This window comes from Zootoca vivipara, chromosome 3 (assembly GCF_963506605.1).
Source record: "Zootoca vivipara chromosome 3, rZooViv1.1, whole genome shotgun sequence".
Classification (NCBI taxonomy): domain Eukaryota; kingdom Metazoa; phylum Chordata; class Lepidosauria; order Squamata; family Lacertidae; genus Zootoca; species Zootoca vivipara.
The window spans coordinates 112,947,016-112,973,419 of record NC_083278.1 but is presented as its reverse complement, the minus strand read 5'-3'; the positions used below and the strand labels follow the sequence as shown (position 1 = coordinate 112,973,419).

The window sequence follows — 26,404 nt, the reverse complement described above, 5'->3', positions numbered from 1 at the left end:
TTATCTTCACCTTCTTTTCCAACTCATGAGTGCTGCCCATAACAAAAAAATAGCATGTTACCTTTTTTTGTGCAGCAGTAGACATGATCAGGATTATGGCATACGGTTTTTGAAGCCACATACTCTTTAGGTGAACAACATGATTTGCAGCGACCGATACACTTTATATTCTTGAAGGGAATCAAGTCTGGAGAAATATTATGAAGATAGAAATCCATCCTTCAGATGAGAAGAAATCACCAACATCTCTAAGCATCTCAGTGAAAGCGGTCCATTACATTTTCCACTAAATAAAACTATGCACAATTGGCATAGTTTCAAATGAGCTAATGTTTTGAGCAAGGTAGAGTAGCAAAAGACACCAAAATGGGCTAGTTAGACTTCTTCTTTTCTTTTTTTTACTACAGTCCTGTGGTAGAACAGACCTTTATTTTTTACCCAGGAAACTATAGCAAAATCGAATGTAGGAGTCACACAATTCGCCTTCTGGCTCAAAGAAATTGCAGGAAGAGAGCCACTCTTTCTTTAACTTTCAGTATCAAAGTCAGGCAGTCAGGATATCCAGCTCACCAGCTTGTAGTTACCTGGGTTGGCTTTTTAACCCATTTTGAAGATGGGGACAACAATTGCCCACCTCCAGTTCTCCAGGAATTCTCACAGATTATAGACAAAGGCTCTGAAATTACATCTGCAAACTCCTTTTGTACCTTTGGATGCAGCTCATCAGGCCTTGGAGATTTGAATTTCTTTAAAGTAACTACGGGTTCTCTTACAACCTCTTTTCCTTTCCTGGGCTGCAGCTCCCTCCCTGCATTATTAATTGTAATATCAACACATTGCACACTGTTTTCCTTTTGAAAAAGACAGAGGCAAAGTAGGTGTTGATCAGCTCCATTTCCCCCCCAGTCACCTAATAGCACCTCTCCATCCGATTCCTTTTTTGTTCTTTCTCTTGCTTCAAACATAGAAAGAAAGAAAAAACACCACTGCTCACCCCCCTCCCCCCGAATCAAATAATAGTTGCAGTCCTTAGGAAAAGATTGATATGTTACCTGGAAGATCACAGCAGTAGACATAACCAGGATCTTGGCAGTGAGTTCTTGAATCCAAATATTCTCTCTCTGAACACCTTCGTTTACAACCTTCACAAATTTCCTTCGGTGGGTTGGTGGGTGGTGGAGAAATATAATTCCCTGTGTGGAGAAATATTAACAAGATAGAAATCAATCCCTCAGAAGAGAAATTGCTCCTCTTTATCCTCGGCATCATTTATTCTATAATCACCACATTGCAGTGTTTCCTTTTACGAGAAGACAGAGGTATAGTAGTTGTTGAGCAGTCCCACCTTCTGTCTACCTCCCAAACTTCTCAATGCATGGGACTTTCTTGTCATTGACAGGATGGATGCAAAGGAGTGGTGAGAGGTCCCAGCTGGGCAATCCCCAGGAAATCCTCAAAGAAAGAAGGGTCAGAGTCAGGGGTTTGGTGGTGGGGCAAGGATGAGTGGTCTGGGGGGAAAGGGGGAGCAGACTGAGAGAAGGAGGTCTTGGAAGCTGAAGAGGGAACAGGATTTAGTGAGCAGGAAGAGGAGGTGACAGAGAGCAGTCCAGAATCAGATAGAAGTGGAGGGTGGAGAAGAGGAGGGAGGCAGGAGGCAGAGATGAGGCAGGTTGCTGAAGTATCCAGGGAGTCTCCCCCTCCTGCTGCAACCAGTATCCTCTCCCCTGGTCTCCCAGAACACACAAAGAGGAATGAAAAGAGCAGAGCACAGCAGAGATTAGCAATGAGAGACTAGATCACTGATGGCGAACCTATGACACGCGTGTCACCACTGACACGCATACCCATTTTAGGTGACACGCAGCCGCGTGCCGAGGTGAAACAGGTATAGGGCAAGTGAGGGCAACTTAAATGCAGCGCAGCTTCAGCCACTGCCAGCAAGCATGCTCGGCAGCTCTGTGCCGCTCCTCTCTTTCCTCCCAGCACTGAGAAGGGCGGCGCGTGCATTGGGCGCGTCAGCAACCTCGCCTAGCCAATCCCCCTCTGCGTTTCTCAAGGCGGCGGCTGGATTGGTTGATCCGACCACTTCGCATGGGCGCTGGGGATTGGCCGCCCAAGAGCAGGCTGCAGAAGGTGGCACCGCCAAGCGCTTCGCGGAGGGAGAGATCGGACTTTGGCGCACATGCCCCTGCTGCTGCTGGCCACGCTGTGGGGCAGGGAAGCGCTCCCAGCTCAGGGGGTCCTGAGGCCGCTGCCGCTGCCATCCTCGCCGGCAGCGGCGCTGATGCCGTCCTCTGCCTCCGCTGTGCCCGGCAAAGTAAATTCCGAATAGGAAGGAAGGGACGCTCCAAGTTCACAGACTTTCAAAGAAGGGAATCTAAACTTTTGTGACTTAAGCCAACTAGATCTCACTTGTCCTCTGGCCTGGAAAACTCCTTTTATTTGTATTTTATTACAGTGGAACCTTGGATCTCAAACGGCTGAACGCCGCAAACTCTGAAGTGTTCCGGTTTGTGAACTTTTTTCAGGAGCCAAACATCTGGCTATTGCTTCCTGGGCGCCTGTGCAAATCACGCCCAGGTTTTCGAACATTTTGGAAGTTGAACAGACTTCCGGAACGTTTGAGAACCAAGGTACCACTATACTAGTGTTCTTATTATTTTTTAATAATACGAATAATTCTTATTGCTCTTCAGTGCTACAACTAATATAACATGAAATCAGAATATATATATATATATATAAAAATAGTCCAGTAGCAACTTAGTAGCACCTTTTTCTTGGTATAAGCTTTCGTGTGCCAACCTAGCAGTTCGAAAGCATGTCAAAGTGCAAGTAGATAAATAGGTACTGCTCCAGCAGGAAGGTAAATGGCGTTTCTGTGTGCTGTTCTGGTTCGCCAAAGGCGGCTTAGTCATCCTGGCCACATGACCCGGAAGCTGTACACCGGCTCCCTCGGCCAGTAAAGCGAGATGAGCGCCACAACCCCAGAGTCGTCCGTGACTGGACCTAACGGTCAGGGGTCCCTTTACCTTTACCTAAGGTGCTACTGGACTTGTTTTTATATTTATATATATTTCGACTGCGTCGGACCAACACGGCTACCTACCTGAATCATGAAATCAGAAAAGAAGGAAACTAGACTAAGAACGGTAAATAAGATAAAGCACAATATCAAGCAGGAGAGAGCAAGAGCATTACTATGTAGAATTACATAATGAGCACTCACATTTACACTGTGGGTACCCTTTGCGGGATCATATGCGGTGCCTTGGACCCCAGGGGAGTTACTGTTTTGTATGGGCTGGCCTGCCTCTCAGTGTTATTCTTTGGGGGCTCACGGCCAGCCTCAGTTAGTTAATTTACACTGCTGGGAGGTGGAGCCAGTCGCCTAAATAGGGGGTGGAGCCGGCAGCAGCCAGGCCGTCGGCTCAGGAGCTTCACCCACCCAACCTTCCCTTTGTTTAATGTTTCTTGTTTGCAGGTTAACCTTTTTTCTTCCTGTTTAGCGGGTGCTGCTACGGTCTTTTGACTGGTTGCTGTTGAAGAGCCGGGAAGAAATTTTCCAGCATTGGCAGGTTTTGTCTTCCCTGTAGCAATTCATCACAACTTTGGCAGTTTAAGGCCTTGGGCGTAATCCTTTAGTCTTTTCTTACCTGAAATAGGGGGGGGCGGCAATTCCAGGGTCCCCTCTTAAAGGGGTTGCAATATGGGTGCCACTGGCCATACACTGAAAGGTCGTCAGTGAAGTACCCTGCTTGCGGGGATATGGGGTGGGCTGCCTGTGTACACATGTGTCTTGCAGAGCACCCCCATATCCCATTGACCCTGAGATGCCCCACTACCCCAGGCTGGGGGGCTGGGAGGGATATACGCCCAATGCCTAAGCCAAGGTCTTCCTACATTTGAAAGTTTAATAAAGTTGTGGACAAATTTTAATTCCATAACACGTTGTCAGAGCCATTATTCCTTTCTGGTGCTTCCTCGGGGCTGGAGACTGCCGCCTGGTCATGCAATGGGTGGCACTGCAATATACAGTAAAGTATAACTTATAATAAACAGAAGGCGTTGGATTTAATTTTTCCCTAATGTATTGGGATACCAGGGTAGGGTTGGGGGAGAGAACAATAGAACAATTCCTTGCTGATATATTCAACAAAGTCCCACCAGACTTGGGTGTGGCTTTGCTTTCCCATTCAAAAGTTTGACGCGCCAGGTAAGCTTTTCCTGAAGAGCTAAATTCCACACCTGTAGATTGGATGAGCAGCCCCTCGGTTTCCTTCATCTAAGCCGTCTATAAAAATGTTGAACAACGCTGGGCACAAGACAGAATCCTGTGGTAACCCACTTGTGATTTCTTTTTCCAGAATAACAAGCAACCATGGGGGAGTTTGTCAAAAGCCTTACTGCAATCAATACATTCACAGCATTCCCCTTATCCACCAAGCTTGCCACTCTGGGTTGTTGTTGGTTTTTTTAACTTAGATTCATCAGCTATGCCTTGTTTTTGAGAAAACAATGCCATGACGAGGTGGGGTGGGGCATGTGCTCCAGTGCCGTGACAGCAACTGGACCAGGGCCTGCACCTCTGCTGCGCTGGGCTGCGGAGGAAGTGGGAGGCTGCAGCCGCAGCAGGAGGCCACAGCAGGAGGCAGTACCAGGCACCCATGGGACACCCAAAATGAAAATTTGTTGGTGCTCGGGCCCCCAGGGTCCTCTGGAGGTGGCATGCCTGCTAACTGCTCATTGACTTATTGTCATTTTGAGGACCCTTCCTAGTATCCTAGCCAAGCTGACCAACCAGTTATGTTCCCAGGTCCTCTTTCTTTTGCTTTTTGAAGATGGCAACGAAGTTCGCTCACTTCCAGTGTGCAGGGACACCACCTTTTCTCCAAGGATTCCCAAATATTCTATACAGAGGCTGTGAGATTACACCTGCAAGTTCCTTTAGTACATTTAGGTGCCGTTCTAAGGCCCTGAAGATTAGAATTCATTCAGAGTAGCTTGCTGTTCCCCTACGAACTCTCTTCCTCTCTTGCGCTGAAGCACCCTCTCTGTATCGTTTATTTTATTATCATCAAATTGTACACTTTTTGGACAGAGGCAAAGTAGGTGTCAAGGAGTCCACCTTCTCTCTGTCACCCAAAAGCATTTCTCCATCCACTCCGCGCAAAAAAAAAACCCTACTCCTTGTTTGTTCTTTGTCTTCCTTCAAGCATAGCCAAACAACCCTGTTCATTATCTTCACCTTCTTTTCCAACTCATGAGTGCTGCCCATAACAAAAAAATAGCATGTTACCTTTTTTTGTGCAGCAGTAGACAAGATCAGGATTAAGGCATACGATTTTTGAAGCCACATACTCTTTAGGTGAACAAGATGATTTGCAGCGACCTTTACACTTTAATTTCTTGAAGGGAAGCAAGTCTGGAGAAATATTATGAAGATAGAAATCCATCCTTCATATGAGAAGAAATCACCAACATCGCTAAGCATCTCAGTGAAAGCGGTCCATTACATTTTCCACTAAATAAAACTATGCACAATTGGCATAGTTTCAAATGAGCTAATGTTTTGAGCAAGGTAGAGTAGCAAAAGACACCAAAATGGGCTAGTTAGACTTCTTCTTTTTTTTTTTACTACACTCCTGTGGTAGAACAGACCTTTATTTTTTATCCAGGAAACTATAGCAAAATCGAATGTAGGAGGCACAAAATTCACCTTCTGGCTCAAAGAAATTGCAGGAAGAGAGCCACTCTTTCTTTAACTTTCAGTATCAAAGTCAGGCAGTCAGGATATCCAGCTCACCAGCTTGAAGTTACCTGTGTTGGCTTTTTAACCCATTTTGAAGATGGGGACAACAATTGCCCACCTCCAGTTCTCCAGGAATTCTCACAGATTATAGACAAAGGCTCTGAAATTACACCTGCAAACTCCTTTTGTACCTTTGGATGCAGCTCATCAGGCCTTGGAGATTTGAATTTCTTTAAAGTAACTACGGGTAGGTGTTCTCTTACAACCTCTTTTTCTTTCCTGGGCTGCAGCTCCCTCCCTGCATTATTAATTGTAATATCAACACATTGCACACTGTTTTCCTTTTGAAAAAGACAGAGGCAAAGTAGGTGTTGATCAGCTCCATTTTCCCCCCAGTCACCTAATAGCACCTCTCCATCCGATTCCTTTTTTGTTCTTTCTCTTGCTTCAAACATAGAAAGAAAGAAAAAACACCACTGCTCACCCCCCTCCCCCCCCCCCCGAATCAAATAATAGTTGCAGTCCTTAGGAAAAGATTGATATGTTACCTGGATGATTACAGCAGTAGAAATAATCAGGATCTTGGCAGTGAGTTCTTAAATCCACAAATTCTGTCTTTGAACACCTTCGTTTACAACCTTCACAAATTTCCTTCGGTGGGTTGTTGGGTGGTGGAGAAATATTATTCCCTGTGTGGAGAAATATTAACAAGATAGAAATCAATCCCTCAGAAGAGAATTTGCTCCTCTTTATCCTCGGCATCATTTATTCTATAATCACCACATTGCAGTGTTTCCTTTTACGAGAAGACAGAGGTATAGTAGTTGTTGACCAGTTCCACCTTCTGTCTAGCTCCCAAACTTCTCCATGCATGGGACTTTCTTGTCATTGACAGGATGGATGCAAAGGAGTGGTGAGAGGTCCCAGCTGGGCAATCCCCAGGAAATCCTCAAAGAAAGAAGGGTCAGAGTCAGGGGTTTGGTGGTGGGGCAAGGATGAGTGGTCTGGGGGGAAAGAGGGAGCAGACTGAGAGAAGGATGTCTTGGAAGCTGAAGAGGGAACAGGATTTAGTGAGCAGGAAGAGGAGGTGACAGAGAGCAGTCCAGAATCAGATAGAAGTGGAGGGTGGAGAAGAGGAGGGAGGCAGGAGACAGAGATGAGGCAGGTTGCTGAAGTATCCAGGGAGTCTCCCCCTCCTGCTGCAACCAGTATCCTCTCCCCTGGTCTCCCAGAACACACAAAGAGGAATGAAAAGAGCAGAGCACAGCAGAGATTAGCAATGAGAGACTAGATCACTGATGGCGAACCTATGACACCTATGACACCACTGACACGCATACCCATTTTAGGTGAGAAGCAGCCGCGTGCCGAGGTGAAACAGGTATAGGGCAAGTGAGGGCAACTTAAATGCAGCGCAGCTTCAGCCACTGCCAGCAAGCATGCTCGGCAGCTCCGTGCCGCTCCTCTCTTTCCTCCCAGCACTGAGAAGGGCGGCGCGTGCGTTGGGCGCGTCAGCAACCTCGCCTAGCCAATCCCCCTCTGCGTTTCTCAAGGCGGCGGCTGGATTGGTTGATCCGACCGCTTCGCATGGGCGCTGGGGATTGGCCGCCCAAGAGCAGGCTGCAGAAGGCGGCACCGCCAAGCGCTTCGCGGAGGGAGAGATCGGACTTTGGCGCACATGCCCCTGCTGCTGCTGGCCGCGCTGTGGGGCAGGGAAGCGCTCCCAGCTCAGGGGGTCCTGAGGCCGCTGCCATCCTCGCCGGCAGCGGCGCTGATGCCGTCCTCTGCCTCCGCTGTGCCCGGCAAAGTAAATTCCGAATAGGAAGGAAGGGACGCTCCAAGTTCACAGACTTTCAAAGAAGGGAATCTAAACTTTTGTGACTTAAGCCAACTAGATCTCACTTGTCCTCTGGCCTGGAAAACTCCTTTCATTTGTATTTTATTACAGTGGAACCTTAGAACTCAAACGGCTGAACGCCGCAAACTCTGAAGTGTTCCGGTTTGTGAACTTTTTTCAGAAGCCAAACATCTGGCTATTGCTTCCTTGGAGCCTGTGCAAATCACGCCCAGGTTTTCGAACATTTTGGAAGTTGAACAGACTTCCGGAACGTTTGAGAACCAAGGTACCACTATACTAGTGTTCTTATTATTTTTTAATAATACGAATAATTCTTATTGCTCTTCAATGCTACAACTAATCTAACATGAAATCAGAATTGTTGTTGTTTAGTCGTTTAGTCGTGTTCGACTCTTCGTGACCCCATGGACCATAGCACGCCAGGCACTCCTGTCTTGCACTGCCTCCCGCAGTTTGGTCAAACTCATGTTCGTAGCTTCGAGAACACTGTCCAACCATCTTGTCCTCTGTCGTCCCCTTCTCCTAGTGCCCTCAATCTTTCCCAACATCAGGCTCTTTTCCAAGGATTCTTCTCTTCTCATGAGGTGGCCAAAGTATTGGAGCCTCAGCTTCACGATCTGTCCTTCCAGGGAGCACTCAGGGCTGATTTCCCTAAGAATGGATAGGTTTGATCTTCTTGCAGTCCATGGGACTCTCAAGAGTCTCCTCCAGCACCATAATTCAAAAGCATCAATTCTTCGGCGATCAGCCTTCTTTATGGTCCAGCTCTCACTTCCATACATCACTACTGGAAAAACCATAGCTTTAACTATACGGACCTTTGTCGGCAAGGTGATGTCTCTGCTTTTTAAGATGCTGTCTAGGTTTGTCATTGCTTTTCTCCCAAGAAGCAGGCGTCTTTTAATTTCGTGACTGCTGTCACCATCTGCAGTGATCAAGGAGCCCAAGAAAGTAAAATCTCTCACTGCCTCCATTTCTTCCCCTTCTATTTGCCAGGAGGTGATGGGACCACTGGCCATGATCTTGGTTTTTTTGATGTTGCGCTTCAGACCATATTTTGCGCTCTCCTCTTTCACCCTCATTAAAAGGTTCTTTAATTCCTCCTCGCTTTCTGCCATCAAGGTTGTGTCATCTGCATATCTGAGGTTGTTGATATTTCTTCCGGCAATCTTAATTCCAGCTTGGGATTCATCTAGTCCAGCCTTTCGCATGATGAATTCTGCATATAAGTTAAATAAGCAGGGAGACAATATACAACCTTGTCGTACTCCTTTCCCAATTTTGAACCAATCAGTTGTTCCATATCCAGTTCCAACTGTAGCTTCTTGTCCCACATAGAGATTTCTCAGGAGACAGATGAGGTGATCAGGCACTCCCATTTCTTTAAGAACTTGCCATAGTTTGCTGTGGTCGACACAGTCAAAGGCTTTTGCATAGTCAATGAAGCAGAAGTAGACGTTTTTCTGGAACTCTCTAGCTTTCTCCATAATCCAGCGCATGTTTGCTATTTGGTCTCTGGTTCCTCTGCCCTTTCTATATCCAGCTTGCACTTCTGGGAGTTCTCGGTCCACATACTGCCTAAGCCTGCCACATACTGCCTAAGGATTCCCAAATATTCTATACAGAGGCTGTGAGATTACACCTGCAAGTTCCTTTAGTACATTTAGGTGCCGTTCTAAGGCCCTGAAGATTAGAATTCATTCAAAGTAGCTTGGTGTTCCCCTACCAACTCTCTTCCTCTCTTGCGCTGAAGCCCCCTCTCTGTATCGTTTATTCTATTATCATCAAATTGTACACTTTTTGGACAGAGGCAAAGTAGGTGTCGAGGAGTCCACCTTCTCTCTGTCACCCAAAAGCATTTCTCCATCCACTCCGCGCAAAAAAAAACCTACTCCTTGTTTGTTCTTTGTCTTCCTTCAAGCATAGCCAAACAACCCTGTTCATTATCTTCACCTTCTTTTCCAACTCATGAGTGCTGCCCATAACAAAAAAATAGCATGTTACCTTTTTTTGTGCAGCAGTAGACATGATCAGGATTATGGCATAAGGTTATTGAAGCCACATACTCTTTAGGTGAACAAGATGATTTGCAGCGACCGTTACACTTTATTTTCTCGGTGGGAGTGAAGTCTGGAGAAATATTATGAAGATAGAAATCCATCCTTCAGATGAGAAGAAATCACCAACATCTCTAAGCATCTCAGTGAAAGCGGTCCATTACATTTTCCACTAAATAAAACTATGCACAATTGGCATAGTTTCAAATGAGCTAATGTTTTGAGCAAGGTAGAGTAGCATAAGACACCAAAATGGGCTAGTTAGACTTCTTCTTTTCTTTTTTTTACTACAGTCCTGTGGTAGAACAGACCTTTATTTTTTACCCAGGAAACTATAGCAAAATCGAATGTAGGAGTCACAAAATTCACCTTCTGGCTCAAAGAAATTGCAGGAAGAGAGCCACTCTTTCTTTAACTTTCAGTATCAAAGTCAGGCAGTCAGGATATCCAGCTCACCAGCTTGTAGTTACCTGGGTTGGCTTTTTAACCCATTTTGAAGATGGGGACAACAATTGCCCACCTCCAGTTCTCCAGGAATTCTCACAGATTATAGACAAAGGCTCTGAAATTACATCTGCAAACTCCTTTTGTACCTTTGGATGCAGCTCAACAGGCCTTGGAGATTTGAATTTCTTTAAAGTAACTAGGTGTTCTCTTACAACCTCTTTTCCTTTCCTGGGCTGCAGCTCCCTCCCTGCATTATTAATTGTAATATCAACACATTGCACACTGTTTTCCTTTTGAAAAAGACAGAGGCAAAGTAGGTGTTGATCAGCTCCATTTTCCCCCCAGTCACCTAATAGCACCTCTCCATCCGATTCCTTTTTTGTTCTTTCTCTTGCTTCAAACATAGAAAGAAAGAAAAAACACCACTGCTCACCCCCCCTCTCCCCGAATCAAATAATAGTTGCAGTCCTTAGGAAAAGATTGATATGTTACCTGGAATATCACAGCAGTAGACATAATCAGGATCTTGGCAGTGAGTTCTTGAATCCACAAATTCTCTATCTGAACAACTTCGTTTACAACCTTTACAAATTTCCTTCGGTGGGTTGGTGGGTGGTGGAGAAATATTATTCCCTGTGTGGAGAAATATTAACAAGATAGAAATCAATCCCTCAGAAGAGAATTTGCTCCTCTTTATCCTCGGCATCATTTATTCTATAATCACCACATTGCAGTGTTTCCTTTTACGAGAAGACAGAGGTATAGTAGTTGTTGAGCAGTTCCACCTTCTGTCTAGCTCCCAAACTTCTCAATGCATGGGACTTTCTTGTCATTGACAGGATGGATGCAGAGGAGTGGTGAGAGGTCCCAGCTGGGCAATCCCCAGGAAATCCTCAAAGAAAGAAGGGTCAGAGTCAGGGGTTTGGTGGTGGGGCAAGGATGAGTGGTCTGGGGGGAAAGGGGGAGCAGACTGAGAGAAGGAGGTCTTGGAAGATGAAGAGGGAACAGGATTTAGTGAGCAGGAAGAGGAGGTGACAGAGAGCAGTCCAGAATCAGAGGCAGAAGTGGAGGGTTTGAGAAGAGGAGGGAGGCAGGAGGCAGAGATGAGGCAGGTTGCTGAAGTATCCAGGGAGTCTCCCCCTCCTGCTGCAACCAGTATCCTCTCCCCTGGTCTTCCAGAACACACAATGAGGAATGAAAAGAGCAGAGCACAGCAGAGATTAGCAATGAGAGACTAGAGATGAAGGAGCCAGAGATTCATGGAAAGGGCCCTGAGGGGTTCTAAAAGCCTTGGAAAGGTGGGAACTTTTAGCCCTCGCAACTGCCTCTTTGGGGCAACACCTACTGAGAAGAGGTGCTGCAACCACTAGGCATGCACTCTTTTGGTTCCTTTGAAAAAAAAGAGACTGTTTAGTTGCTGACCTACGTCTGACTCCAGCTCCAATGGATTTGTTACTGGCTGGCTAACCCAACCCAAAGGGTGCTCATCAACGGCTCCTCCTCATCCTGGAGAGTAGTGATTAGTGGGGTGCCACAGGGTTCTGTCTTGGGCCCAGTCTTATTCAACATCTTTATCAATGACTTGGATGATGGGCTTGAGGGCATCCTGAGCACGTTTGCAGGTGACACCAAATTGGGAGGGGTGGCTAATACCCCAGAGGACAGGATCACACTTCAAAATGACCGTAACAGATTAGAGAACTGGGCCAAAGCAAACAATATGAATTTTAACAGGGAGAAATGTAGAGTACTACACTTGGGCAAAAAATAAATAAATGAAAGGCACAAATACAGGATGGGTGACACCAGGCTTGAGAGCAGTACATGTGAATAGGATCTAGGAGTCTTGGTAGACCACAAACTTGACATGAGTCAACAGTGTGATGTAGAAAGAGCTTGGGATATTCAGGAGGACAGAACAGCCCATCTTCCACACTACACTGTGGCTTAACTATGTGAGTGGTTTTAAACTCTGGTGGGAGCTCTCTTGTGCTAGAGAGTTTGCAAAGCCCGCATTTTGAATCTAAGCACTCAGCCAATTGTTTTGTTAATTGCCCACAGATGGGCAGGATCCAATAATAATAATAATAATAATAATAATAATAATAATAATAATAATAATAATATTTTATTCATACCCCGCCCATCTGGCTGGGTTTCCCCAGCCACTCTTGGCGGCTTCCAACCGAATGTTAAAAACAGCACAGCATCAAACATTAAAAACTTCCCTAAACAGGGCCGCCTTCAGTTGTCTTCGAAATGTAAAATAGTTGTTTATTGCCTTGACATCTGCTGGGAGGGCGTTCCACAGGGCGGGTGCCACTATTGAGAAGGCCCTCTGTCTGGTTCCCTGTAACCTCACTTCTCGCAATGAGGGAACCGCCAGAAGGCCCTTGGTGCTGGATCTCAGTGTCCGGGCTATCTTTCACCTCCACAATTAATGTGCATAAGTTCTAGTGTTGGGTTCTGTCTGTTGGGAGATTCATTCCCCGTCTGCAGTCATAGGATTGTTGTGTATCATATGACTGTATGTATTTTCATTCCACAGAGTGGAAGTGACGTAGACAGGATGTTGTTCCTTTGTTCACTCTCTTTACTGCCTGTGATGCTAGAGAGAGGGAGCCATAATGAAGAGCTCCGAGTCTGTTTATATGTAAATAAACTAGCTTAGCCAGAATGCTGTGCTGCTGAGTCTGTCACGCAACTGCGCAAACCTCTGCGGATCCTTAAGTGGGCTGGTGCTTCACTTCACCAGTCACTGTGATGTTCGGGCTGAAGAACGCTCAAGAAGCTCCCAAACGATCTCCCAGGAGGGAGGGAACATGCCAGTTGGGTATGTGTCTCTGCAATGGCCTTACTCACGAGTAGGCACGCTCCTGGACATGCTGACACTGTCAGGGTATTGAGCTATCTGTGTCCGAGTTAGTCTAGGGAAGTAACACAGACTCAAACTCATACCTTGAATTGCTGAAACAAAAGAAGTACTTGTTACTTGTATGGATTTGTATCTACAAAGCCTACATGATGTGTGTATATATATCAATGTGCAGAAATGTATTACTGAAGCCTTATCCTTTGCAGTGGTAAGCTATTTTGGATGTTAAACTGCCTGTTTGGTGACTGGATCTGGGGACAACTTCCAAAAAGTGGCTATCTCATTTCAGATTTCCAATCATTACCTGTCCTTTCGCATCAGTAGACATAATCAGGATGATGGAAGCAGTTTGTTGAACCCCCATATTCTCTACCACATATGCTCTATTATTATCACATTGTGTAATGTTTTCCTTTTGGAGGAAGACAAAGGCAAAGTAGGTGTTGAGCAGTCCACCTTCTCTCTGTCACCCAGAAGCATTTCTCCATCTTCTCCATGCAGAAAACCTACTCCTGGTTTGTTCCTCCTCTTCCTTCAAGCATAGCCAAGCAACCCTGTTTATCATCTTTCCCTTCTTTCCAAATCATGATTGTGGCCCTTAACAAAAATTTAGCATGTTACCTTCCTTTCGGCAGCAGTAGACATGATCAGGATCTTTGCAGGAGGTTGTTGAAGCCACATATTCTCTACGTGAACATCTTGATATGCAGCGACCTTTACAATCATCATTCGGGGTGGGAGTGGTTCCTGGAGAAATGTTATGAAGAGAGAAATCAGTTCCTCAGATGAGAAGAGACTACAAACATCTCTAAGCAAGACAGAACCCTGTGGCATCCCACTTTATAAAATCATTTATAAAGATGTTGCACAACAGCAGGCCTAGGAAAGAACCTTGTGGTGACCCACTTTTCACTTTTTCCAGGAAGACATGGAATCATGGGGGAGTTTGTCAAAAGCCTTACTGAAATCAAGACATACTCTATTCACAGAATTCATATGATCTACCAAGCTTCCCACTGTATCAAAAACAGAAATAAGATTCATCTGCCAGGACTCTCTGCCTTCTCCACACAGAGGCACTGCTCCTTATTTGCTCTTCCGCTTCCTTTGAACAGTCACAGAAACCCCTGCTTCTTATCTTTTAACCTTTTCCCCCCAAATCATGATGATTGCAGCCCATAAAATCAATTTAGCACATTACCAAACTTTTTACAACCGAAGACATGACCAAATTCCCTGCAGGGGTCTAATGGAGACTCTCATTCTCTAGTTCATTCTCAGTGGTAGTGGGTCCTGGGAAATATTATGAAGACACAAATCTATCCCTCAGGCAAAAAGAGATTACCAATATTTCTATGAATTTCCTCTTGCCAGTACCGGTAGTACATGTGAAAACCTCCAAGCTTTGCATGTGTCAGCAGTGTGATGCAGCAGCAAAAAGAAAAGCTTATGCTATTGTAGGCTGCATCAATAGAAGTATATACATTGCAGGAGGTTGAGCTAGATACTGCCCTTCCAACTCTACAATGCTACAATTCTATTCAGCAAAAGCAGCCCATTCCATTTCCCACTTAATTAGGAAATAGAACTTCAATCTTACGTAGATAACATAGTATCAACTGGGCTAATCTTTCAACCAGTGCAAATCAGCCAATGGGCTAGTTAGGCAGGTCTTCTTGGAATTCTGTGGATGGACAGCCCTTTAGATTTTACCTGTGACCGACAGCAGCACCAAAAGGAGAACTAGAGAGGCAGAGGTCTTCATGGCTGAATTCTGGAGCCACCAGAGTTGCCTTCTACCTCAAAGATTTTGCAGAGAGAGAAAGGTTCCTCTATTTGTACTTCCTAAGGGAATGGTGAGAAGAAGCTTTCGGGGGGAGGAAAGGACTGTGTGTTCCAAACATTCTGCTAATGATATTCATAGCTACCATTCACCCTTTCAGTTTTGGATAATTAATTCTTGCTCCCTCTCTCTAAAATAGATGGCTTTAAGAGGAATTGACAAATTCATGGAAGAGAAGACTAGCTTGGATGACTAAGCTGCTTCCACAGCTGGAGGCAGTGATGCTTGTGAATGGCAGTTGCTGAAGGGCTGACTGCTCTTGTGCTCCTCATCTGATTGGCCAAAGCGAGAACAGGATGCTGGACTTGATGGGCCATTGATTCCTCTTATGTTCCTCATATAATCATGGAGTTGGAAGGGACCCCATGGGCCATCAAGTCCAACCCCCTGCAATGCAGGAATCTCAGCTAAAGCACCCAGGACAGCATCCTGGGCATTCTGAAACCCAAATATCCCAAACTGACCAGTTGGGTCTTCTACAGCCAACTGCAGTGCTGAGAATAGCTGGCCCTCCCTTGGCGAATGTAGCAGTATGAAGAAGGAAACAAAGAATGGAATAGGATAAGACCGCTGTGGTTGAACACTCGTTCTGCTCCAATCTCAAGAAGACTCACAGATATAATCAAAAGTTTCCCCTTATTCATGGATCATTGCTGAAGGATGTCGTGGCACCCACAAGGAAAGGAACAAACAGGCTACTTGTTCTCAACAGCCCATCTCAATGGCTAGACAATATGTACCTTTCTGGTGGCTTGCTCTTTCCCTGAAAAGCAGCCATCAAAAAAATCAATATCGGTGTCCTCTTTGGATGAAAGACTGACCGAGATGGCCAGCTGGAGTCTCTCCTTTATTGATCACCCAAGATCCTGAAAAGGGAAGTATTTTATCATTTGCATGGTTAGTTATTTTGTTTAAGGACTGTCACTGTTTTTTGTGCCCAATTTAAGCATGCTATTTCATGCTTTCCTCCACATGCATGCTGTGCACCCAGGGATGGGGTGATCCCCTGAGGGATAGCACCCAGGGAGGCCCACAAGCCCCGCATCCCCTTCCTCCGCCAATGTCCAACTGTGCTGTGGTTCCCCTGACTCCCAAATGACTCTTGCATTTGGCAAAATACCAGCCATCTGGTGAGTGGTTGGGAGCATGTCTTTCTCAATGAAATTGCAGGTAGGTAGCCGTGTTGGCCTGACGTAATTGAAACACGAATGCACACGAAAGCTGATACCAATGACAAACTTAGTTGGTCTCTAAGATGCTGCTGGAAGGAATTTTTTGTATTTTGTTTCTCAATCAAAGTAAAGCTTAAAGCTCCCAGTTGTTCTTTGAAGTTCCATCTTGACCCACATGTTATCATGTACGACAGCATGAGACTGTAGAGCTTTTTAATGGGGAAATCTGGAAGGACTTGTTTGCTCTACAGGGCTGAGTTTCACCCCCCCCCCTGCCATAGTGGAATCAAACCTTTGTCAAAAGTATAGCTAGACTCAGGGCCGTCTCTAGGCCCAGGTGTGGTGTTGCGTGGCACCAGGGCGCCAGGCCACCAGGGGTGCCGCTGCGCTCGCTGAGAGGCGTGACGGATGCAGCCCCAGGCGCGCCTCTCAACTGTTCAGCTGCTTCAGGCCACACTCCAGAGGCGCGCGCAGGGGCGTCACAACAGGGGGTGGGCAGCGCCCGGCTGGCATGTGCTCCGCCTCCTGGGTGATCGTTCGGGAGCTTCTTAAGCATTCTCCAGCCCGAACATCACAGCAACTGGTGCCAGAAGACACCAGAAGAGGTTGCGCAGTTGCGTAACAGACCTCAGTAGCACAGCATCTTGGCTAAACTAGTTTATTTACATATAAACACACACGGGGCTCTTCATCATGGCTCCCTCTCTCTCTAGCATCAGACAGATAAGAGAAAGAGCAAAGGAACAACAGTTGCACTTAGGAACACAGTAAGACAAACATCCTGTCTATATCACTTCCCACTCTGTGGAATCAAAACACATACCCAGTCATGTGATAGACAACAAACCCATGACGGACTGCACACGGGGAATGAATCTCCCAACAATAATACCGTCCTTTTTATTCTGTTCTAGGCCACATTGTGTTAGAGACAATACGTCTGGTACCTAGTTCATATTCAGCATCATTGAATTGTTTGAATATTAGCCATTTTAAAATGTTGCTTTGAAAATTTGGCTATGACTTCCCCCATCTAGTAAACACATTGATGTGGAATCATCATAGGGTGCCATTTTGTCCTTTACCTCTGACAAAGAAATGCCTCAGGCCAGCTCGTATATTATATGTTGTTTCTATTGTCTTGATTCATGAAACACGTTGTTCCTTTAAAACCCCTTTTGAGTTTATTTTGTGCATTTTGGATTGTGTTATGGTTTTATTGCCAGCTTAACATGTGGTGTTATAATATTTGCAGCATGTCAAGATATTATGAGAGGAAGGGGTCATCGCTCACTGTGGTACACACGATTAAATCCCTGAGGCCTAAAATCTGCAGCTGAAAGGATCAGAGAGCAGAGGAGTTGAAAAACTGAGCTGTAAGGGAGCACTTCAGAGTCACAATCAAGAATACTGCACCAGAACAAGGCGGCTTCCTAAATGCTTACACAGAAAGAACAATCTCCTTATTGCTGCTTGCATTTAAGGAGCACCTGCACCTCTGCAGGGAAAACAGTTTGGATTCAAAGCTGTTCCTCAGGTGCTTTGCAGACACCTTAATCTCTCCAGATCCTGTCAGCTGCCCTTGGGATTCCCCGATGGAGAACCTCTGGAGCAGCTGGTCCCAGACTGCTCTTTGAAGCTGAGCACCTGTGCTTTGAGAGGTACCTGCACTGCACTTTGCATCCCTGACAATTAGCTGAGAATCAGTGCCATGCCAAACCCAGAAACAACATTGCATATCATCAAGTGTAGGACATACAGAGTATCCCTGTAAGAGGGGGGGGGGAACCCAGGAAAATCTGAAAAGAAACCAGCTATTTTCTTCCTTCTTGCTTGCTCAATTCCCCCCCCCCAAAAAAACCCCCACCATGTTCTGAAAGTCAATGTGCAAAAAACAAAGAAAGCACCAACAGAGAAAAACATAAGGAAAACATATGAAACATCAAAAAACCTCATTGGGCCCAAAGGAGCAGAAGAGGCCTCCTTTGCTTGAAAAAACATTGTCCATCCGCTTCCCATTACATCCATAAACAACCAACAGGAAACTGCTTATTCAACTTCCTGTTTGGCTGCCATGGCGAACGGCTGTGTCCATTACATCTGAGCCTTTTTATGTGGAATTCGAGGAAAATATGGGAGTAATTACCCTCCCAACCAGGGCTGTGGGGGCAGCTCCACCCGCAGATCGTCCGATACCTGCTGCCCATCTGGAAGGAACGAGAGGGCAGGGGGAGCCGGGTGCAATGCACTCTGAGTTTTTGGCAACTCTCCAAAGTTGTCGCCATGAGCAGAGGACACCTGGTTTTTAAGATGAAATTCGGACTTAATAAACAGGTATGCTCTGGTCTACAGGAGATAAAGTATTCTGCTAACTGATTCAGCCACCGGGTGCCAAAGATTTGACGTGGAGGAGGACTATTATTGCAATTGTATTGGTATGTTGGAACGGAGGAGAGGGGATGACCCTTTCTCTTTGATATATTTTGCATTTGCTGTTTTCTCATCCAAAGCTCCCCCAAAAGACTGACTCCCTGTCTTTTCAAAATACAAAAGCGGGATTGAAGGAATATTTAACTATCATCATGATTATGGTTTAACTATAGCTGGTGGTGTGAAATTGGACTACGATTTTCGCAATCACTTTCAATGGAAAGATAAAAAGAATTTACCAGAGGAGTAATGGTGTTCTTGCTGAAACATCGGTTTATTAGCAGTTGGAATGAGACTAGAAATGACGGAGGGCCAGGTCTCCCCTTTGTCTTAATTGTGACACATTGAGAATTGACTTTGTGTTGAAGGGAGAGATTTGCCAATTGTGTTATTGAGCTAAATCTGATCATATAGTTTGCATTGTATAATTCTGATTGTATGGCTTAGCCCCCCATAGCCCTAAAATGCTTTCCTCTTTGCTTCTGCGTCTGTGCACCAAAGTGGGCCAAAGTGTAATAAAAACATTCGATAACAAGACAGAATGCCCTGCTAAGCTATCAAGGCTGGATGACTGTCTTGTGTGATGCTAGCAGTCTGACGCGAAGAGCAGGCAAAGAGAAGGCAAGATAGATAGGAATTCAAGCCCCCACTCAAGGCTGAGTGAGGATGCTACCGGGGTAGCATGAGTCAGCATGTGTTTATGCACAGGACCGGACATGGATCTTCCTTATATGTACTTGTGACCCCCTTTGTGTTCATGAGAAGGACAGGATACGGATTTTCCTAATAAGGATTTGTAACCTGTGACCCCCTTGCGTGTACACATTTACAGAGGAGGGGGAAAGGAGCCCAAGAATGTATAAGAAGCTTTGCAAATTTGTGTTTCTTTACTCTTGTTGTGAAGCTTGATCACCAAAAGTCTCCTAAATTTAAGAAATTAAATTCTTTCTCTGGATTCCACCCACGGTGTCATTATTGGCTGTCTCTGTCCCTGCCTGGGTGCAACTTAAAGGACCCTTAGCAGCTAATAAGTCTACAGTGTGTGGAAAGTGAAAAAGAAAGCAGTCAATGAAATTAGAATCACAAAGGGAAAATAAAGAAGAAGAAACTTATTTCACACATAATTATAAATGATTAAGCCACTTGCTGAATGAATTCTGAGCCTGTTAAAAATAAATGAAGGATTAACATCAGAAATGTTTTATTGGGATTTTTTGAATTATTCAAGGAATGCAGTACAATGTGAAATCATCACTCCTCAAACTTCACAGCATGGGAAGTCAGCAAAGATATATAATTTGGCATAAAATTTTGTCTTTGTTATTGTATCATATTTCAGAATGTATTTAATGTGTTTTTTATTGGATTGTTAAATTGGAAAACTTTATTATTATTTTTTAAGGAAACTGCTTATTCATTGAGGGCAGCCCATTCCATAAAGCTCTTTTTGCCTTTCTACAACACGGCTACAAACATTCATTAAAACTTCCTGTTTCAAGTATAATGTAGAAAAAGAACATTGCTGTTATCCTGTTCAGCAGAAAGGACCATAAACAACAGCAACTTGTGAGAATTCCTTGGACACTTGAATCATTCATTATATTCCCAAATTGTGGAATCTGGGGGCTTTCCAAGAACCTTTGCTGCAAATTAAATTGGCAACACCTGAAATCTAAATAGCATATTATTATACTTATTAACATTTTTATTGTGGCTGTTCTGCCTGCTTGGGACAATTTTGAGCTTCTCCAGCTGCTCATCATATTATCCCTCTGATGACAGGGGAGGGAGAAACCTGCGTTTGTGTCTGGGAACTGGGGAAGGAGAGCGTTTTGCCCCTGGGATTGTGTGCCAGCTCAGTTTGAAGTGAAGGAGGAAGCAGGAGAGCCACAGGAGACTATTAAACACAAACACACACCAGGCCTTGTCCAAGTTCCTTTCAAGCTGAGATCCTTTCCTTTGAAGCCAAAGAAAACCAGGGAGATTTTTAATTCTACCATATAGCAATGAAATAAACAAGGTAACTTTGCCTCCCAGTTTGCATAGAAAAAGATGACAAAGGACTTGGTCTGCAGATCAGGTATGGTTTTATTAGGAGCACAAAGGAATGAGATAGTTAATTCCTGGAAAGCCTCTCAGTAACCAAAAGTAACACCTGAAAGATGGTTCATCTATCAAATGCTTCAGAATAGCAATAGAAATAGGGCTCCATTCTTTACGAAGACACAGGTGCAACTTAGGAATTTCCTGTCACACTCTTACAAAGGTATCATTGGGATATTCCCCCTGTCAAAGAGAAGAGAACAAGTGATGTTAAATCTCATGCAATATTCCACACTTGGGGGAGGGGGGCATATTAAATGAGAAAATTAGAAAAGCCAGAATTCTTGAGCATATATTTCTAACTGGAATGCTTTGTAAAGCAAATATCTTGAAAGATAAAGAAGAATGGTTAGCTTCCCTTCTTGCCATTCGATCTATGCATTCATTCTCTAGGGTTAGTACCCAAAGTTAGTCCAAGTCTGGTTAAAAATTGGCTTGACTAACTGAAGCCCATGAATTTTAATGCTCCACTCCAAATACAACTTAGTTGTCCTTTTCTTAAAGTTGCATCATCATTTTGCATATTAATTAAAATAAATTTTTATATAATTTACATAGATATTCCTTCCCAAAACTTTAAAGTTGTCAAAGCCACCAGCCCATTTTTTTCTGGAGCAGCAGTCCAAGTTAGGGGTTGGTGGTACTGCTTTGTGGTGACTGACATCAAACTTCTAGGGTTGTTTCCCAAGGGTGATGCTTGCAGCCCCATTGAACCTTCAATGTGGGGTTCTTTAGCGTTCAGTGTTATCCCCATGCTGTTTAACATCTGCATCAAATCTGGCCTCTCTTTTTCTCTTTCATTGAAGAGCAGGATGTTTTAATGCCATCACAATCACAGAGGTGTCTGTTGAGGGGCTATATTGATTAAAAATATCTACACAACCAGATCAGTAGTTGGGTTCCTATTCAGGATATTTAGAAAGCCAACATGACAATGTTGTGGGATGGAGGATTGGATTGATCATTCTGTGGTATTATGCCAGTGGACAATAATTTATTGTATTTCTTGAATAAATGTTTTTTTTGGGGGGGGGGTTAAGCATCTACATGAAAGCATTGAGTGGGGTTATTCAGAGTTCTGGAGTAGATTGTCATCAATATGCTGGTGACAGACAGCTCTACCTCTCCTTTATATCTGCAAGTGTGGAACTGGAAGTCTTGCCTCTGTAATGGACTGGATGAGAGGCAACAAACAAAAGCTCAATGCAGATAACACTTAGTGCACTTAGTGGGTGGGAGGTTGCCTGCTCTTGATGGGGTCACACTCCCTCTGAAGGAGTTAATACGCAGCTCAGGGGGTATTTCTGGGTCCTTTACTGTCATTTGAGGCTCAGGTGGCCTCAGTGGTGGAGATGGCCTCCCATCATCTTCAGTAGGTGGCCCAGCTGCAACCCATCTCTGTACAGATAGACTAACCTCTGTTGCCTATGCTCTGACCACTTCAAGGTTAGATTACCGCAATGCCTTAAATGTATATGTGCTGAGCAGCAGCACTTTTTCTCTGTCCCCCAATAGCATCTCTTTGTCTTCTCTCACACACAGCACCTGCTCCTTGTTTGTTTTTCTTGTTGCTTTGAATACTACTGTTTATTATCTTTAACCTCTTTTCCAAATCATAATAATTGAGGCTCATAACAAAAAAGGAGCATGTTACTTTTCTTGTCACAGCAGTAGACTAAATCAGGATATGGCAGAAGGTTGTTGAAGCCAGTTCTCCAGGAATTCTCACAGATTATAGACAAAGGCTCTGAAATTACATCTGCAAACTCCTTTTGTACCTTTGGATGCACCTCAACAGGCCTTGGAGATTTGAATTTCTTTAAAGTAACTAGGCATTCTCTTACCACCTCTTTTCCTTTCTTGGGCTGCAGCTCCCTCCCTGCATTATTAATTGTAATATCAACACATTGCACACTGTTTTCCTTTTGAAAAAGACAGAGGCAAAGTGGGTGTTGATCAGCTCCATTTCCCCCCAGTCACCTAATAGCACCTCTCCACCCGATTGCTTCTTTGCTCTTTCTCTTGCTTCAAACATAGAAAGAAAAAACACTACTGCTCCCCAATCAAATAATAGTTGCAGTCCTTAGGAAAAGATTGATATGTTACCTGGAATATCACAGCAGTAGATTTTATAAGGAGGTGGGCAGAAAACTGCTAAACTCTCAAATTCTGTATCTGAACAACTTCGTTTGCAACCTTTACAAATTGTAGGCTGTGAGTTGCTGGGTCGTGGAGAAATATCATTCGCTGTGTGGAGAAATATTAACAAGATAGAAATCAATCCCTCAGAAGATAATTTGTTCCTCTTTATCCCTCTGCATCATTTATTCTAGTATCTCCACATTGCACTGTTTCCTTTTACGAGAAGACAGAGGTATAGTAGTTGTTGAGCAGTTCCACCTTCTCTCTAGCCCCCCAGCTTCTCAATGCATGGGACTTACTTGTCATTGACTGGATGGATACAGAGGAGTGGTGAGAGGTCCCAGCTGGGCAATCCCCAGGAAACCCTCAAAGGAAGAAGGCTCAGAGCCAGGGGATTGGTGTTGGGGCAAGGATGAGTGGTCTGGGGGGAAAGAGGGAGCAGACTGAGAGAAGGAGGTCTTGGAAGCTGAAGAGGGAACAGGATTTAGTGAGCAGGAAGAGGAAGTGACAGAGAGCAGTCCAGAATCAGAGGCAGAAGTTAGGGTGGAGAAGAGGAAGGGGCAGGAGACAGAGAAGAGGCAGGCTGCTGAAGTATCCAGGGAGTTTCCCCCTCCTGCTGCAATTCTCTCCCCTGGCCTCCCAGAACACAAAGAGGAATGAAAAGAGCAGAGCAGAGATAAGCAATGAGAGACTAGATGAAGGAGCCTGAGATTGCTTGGGAAGGGCCCCTGAGGGAGAAGATCTAAAAGCAGTGGGAAGGTGGGAACTTTAAGCTCTCACAACTGCCTCATTGGGGCAACCCCTACTGAGAAGAGGTGCTGCAACCACTAGGCCTGCACTGTTTTGGTTCCTTTGAAAAAAAGAGACTGTTTAGTTGCTGACCTATGTCTCGCTCCAGCTCCAATGGATTTGTAACTGGCTGGCTGACCGAACCCAAAGGGTGCTCATCAATGGCTCCTCTTCATCCTGGAGAGAAGTGACTAGTGGGGTGCCACAGGGTTCTGTCTTGGGCCCAGTCTTATTCAACATCTTTATCAATGACTTGGATGATGGGCTTGAGGGCATCCTGAGCACGTTTGTAGATGACACCAAATTGGGAGGGCTGGCTAATACCCCAGAGGACAGGATCACACTTCAAAATGACCATAACAGATTAGAGAACTGGGCCAAAGCAAACAAGATGAATTTTAACAGGGAGAAATGTAAAGTACTGCACTTGGGCAAAAAATAAAATAAAAAAATGAAAGGCACAAATACAAGATGGGTGACACCTGGCTTGAGAGCAGTACATGTGAAAAGGATCTAGGAGTCTTGGTAGACCACAAACTTGAGATGAGTCAACAGTGTGATGTAGCAGTTTTAAAACCCATTGCAATTCTGGGCTGCATCAATAGGAGTATAGCATCTAGATCAAGGGAAGTTGTTCCTCCTCTTCCTTCAAGCATAGCCAAGCAACCCTGTTTATCATCTTTCCCTTCTTTCCAAATCATGATTGTGGCCCATAACAAAAATTAAGCATGTTACCTTTATTTCGGCAGCAGTAGACATGATCAGGATGATCGCAGGAGGTTGTTGAATCCACATATTCTCTACGTGAACATTTTGCTTTGCAGCGACCTCTACAGTCATCATTCAGGGTGGGAGTGGATCCTGGAGAAGTATTTTGAAGAGAGAAATCAATTCTACACATGAGAAGAGACCACCAACATCTCTAAGCATTTCTTAATCAGTGAAAGCAAAGTGGTACCTCGGGTTAAGAACTTTATTCGTTCTGGAGGTCTGTCCTTAACCTGCAATTGTTCTTAACCTGAGGTACCACTTTAGCTAATGGGTCCTCCTGCTGCCGCCGCTGCGTAATTTCTGTTCTCATCCTGATGCAAAGTTCTTAACCCGAGGTACTATTTCTGGGTTTGCGGTGTCTGTAACCTGAAGCGTCTGTAACCTGAAGCATCTGTATTCCGAGGAACCGAGGAACCACTGTACATTAATTTTGCACATATGACATGGTATCCAATGGGCTACGATTCCTAGCATGCCAGAGCACTAAAAGACACTTCATTGACCAAGGGATGCCTGGCTTAAGATGAGCAGTAGCTGACCAATGAGACTCAATGACCTTACGCTAATCAGGTTGAGCTTATAACTCAAGTAAGCATGCTGCCGCTCATGCCATAAGCAAGTGTGGATTGATTTGTGCCTGCAACATTGGGGCAGCAAGCTTCCTCATTAAACACCCTTGGCAAAGGGGGCAAAAGGGGGCAACCTCAGCAGATGCCTGCCTCTTTCCCTCTTACTGCACCAGCCTGGAGGAAGCCGGAATAGAATGGTACTATAATTTCTTGTTATCTGGACACTGGACCTCTGTTAATGCAACCTAGAATTGCATTAGCTTTTTTTGGTGCAGCATAACAGTCTTGATTTGTGTTGTTGTCTAATAAAATTTTTAAAAGTCCCCTAGATCCTTTATACATGTGCTACCGTCAAGCCATGTGTACCCAATCCTATATTTCTGCATCTGATTCTTCCTGCCTATCACATTTCATAGTGACACAGCAGGGCGAAAAGCTAATGCTATTCTAACAGAAATAGATGGCCAAATAACAATTAAAAAATACGATGAAGTAAGGAGCTACTTCTCAACATGGTTGGAATATTACCAAACCTATGATATATTTACGAAAGATTAAAAAAAAACCATCGAAAATTAGAAACCGATTTAATAAATAACAACACAAAAATTATATCTAAAATGTACAAGCTCCTGTTAGAATACCAGGTAATGGAAGACGGGGTGAAAGACAACATGATAAGATGGGCACAGGACATTGGGCGACCCATCATGATGGCTGACTGGGAACAGCTTTGGAAGGTCAACATGAATTTCACTGCAAGTTATAGCATTAGAGAAAATATGCTTAAGATTCAGCACCGATGGTACTTAACCCCCTCCAGACTTTCAACAATTTATAAAAATTCAACACATATTTGCTGGAGGTGTGGGAGAAGTAAAGGCGACCTATTCCATATGTGGTGGACTTGCCAAAAGATTAAAACATTCTGGAACCAAATTTATGATAAAAAAAAAAAGTTAGGAACAACTTTCCTTAAAAAAACCAGAGGCTTTTCTTTTAAGCATTGTTGGAAAAGAGATACCATCTTCCATGAAAGAATTATTTTTGTACGCGACCGCAGCGGCCAGATTATTAATTGCTAAGGGATGGAAGGACACCGAGGCACCCACATTAGTTGATTGGCAAAGCAAAATGCAAGAATTGGCAGAAATGGCACTATTAACAAATAACCTAAAGGGCAAATCGCAACAAAACATTTCAGAAAAATGGGTAAAATATAAACTATACGTTCAAAAATACACCAAGGGTGCGCTGACTTTGGTAACTTTTGACTGAACTGGAAGAGTGGGAAAAATTTAAAAAATCAAATAAGGAGCTTTGATGCATCAAGAGGAAAGAATGTATCAGACAAGTGTTTTAGAGATCTATACTGGGTTTTGTACGTTCGTTTAAGTCTAAAAAAATACATCAGGAACTGGCAGGAAGTCCGATAAGAAAAGAAACAAGTATAGGAAAAATTAGATAGACTCTCTTTCTGTTTCATCATTTTCTGCTTTATTGGCCCTTATCCCTCTCCCTCTATTTTCAATTTTTTCTGTATCTAATATATAGTATAATTAAAATGAAAGGAATGGACGGGGTGGAGGAGGGGAA

General features: G+C 44.3%; 1 protein-coding gene across 1 annotated transcript in view; it reads right to left on the bottom strand.

Annotated features, from left to right (window-relative positions):
- The window catches only part of LOC118081484 (uncharacterized), a 30,580-nt gene that overhangs the window by 2,650 nt on the left and 1,526 nt on the right, over nucleotides 1-26,404 (bottom strand). The window contains exons 2-8 of the mRNA XM_060272251.1: nucleotides 24,204-24,329; nucleotides 13,611-13,736; nucleotides 10,607-10,747; nucleotides 6,301-6,441; nucleotides 5,300-5,425; nucleotides 1,053-1,193; nucleotides 62-187 (exon numbers count right to left, since the gene is read on the bottom strand). Of these exons, the coding sequence (XP_060128234.1) occupies nucleotides 62-187; nucleotides 1,053-1,193; nucleotides 5,300-5,425; nucleotides 6,301-6,441; nucleotides 10,607-10,747; nucleotides 13,611-13,736; nucleotides 24,204-24,329 (927 nt within the window). The remainder of the gene's footprint in view (nucleotides 1-61; nucleotides 188-1,052; nucleotides 1,194-5,299; nucleotides 5,426-6,300; nucleotides 6,442-10,606; nucleotides 10,748-13,610; nucleotides 13,737-24,203; nucleotides 24,330-26,404) is intronic.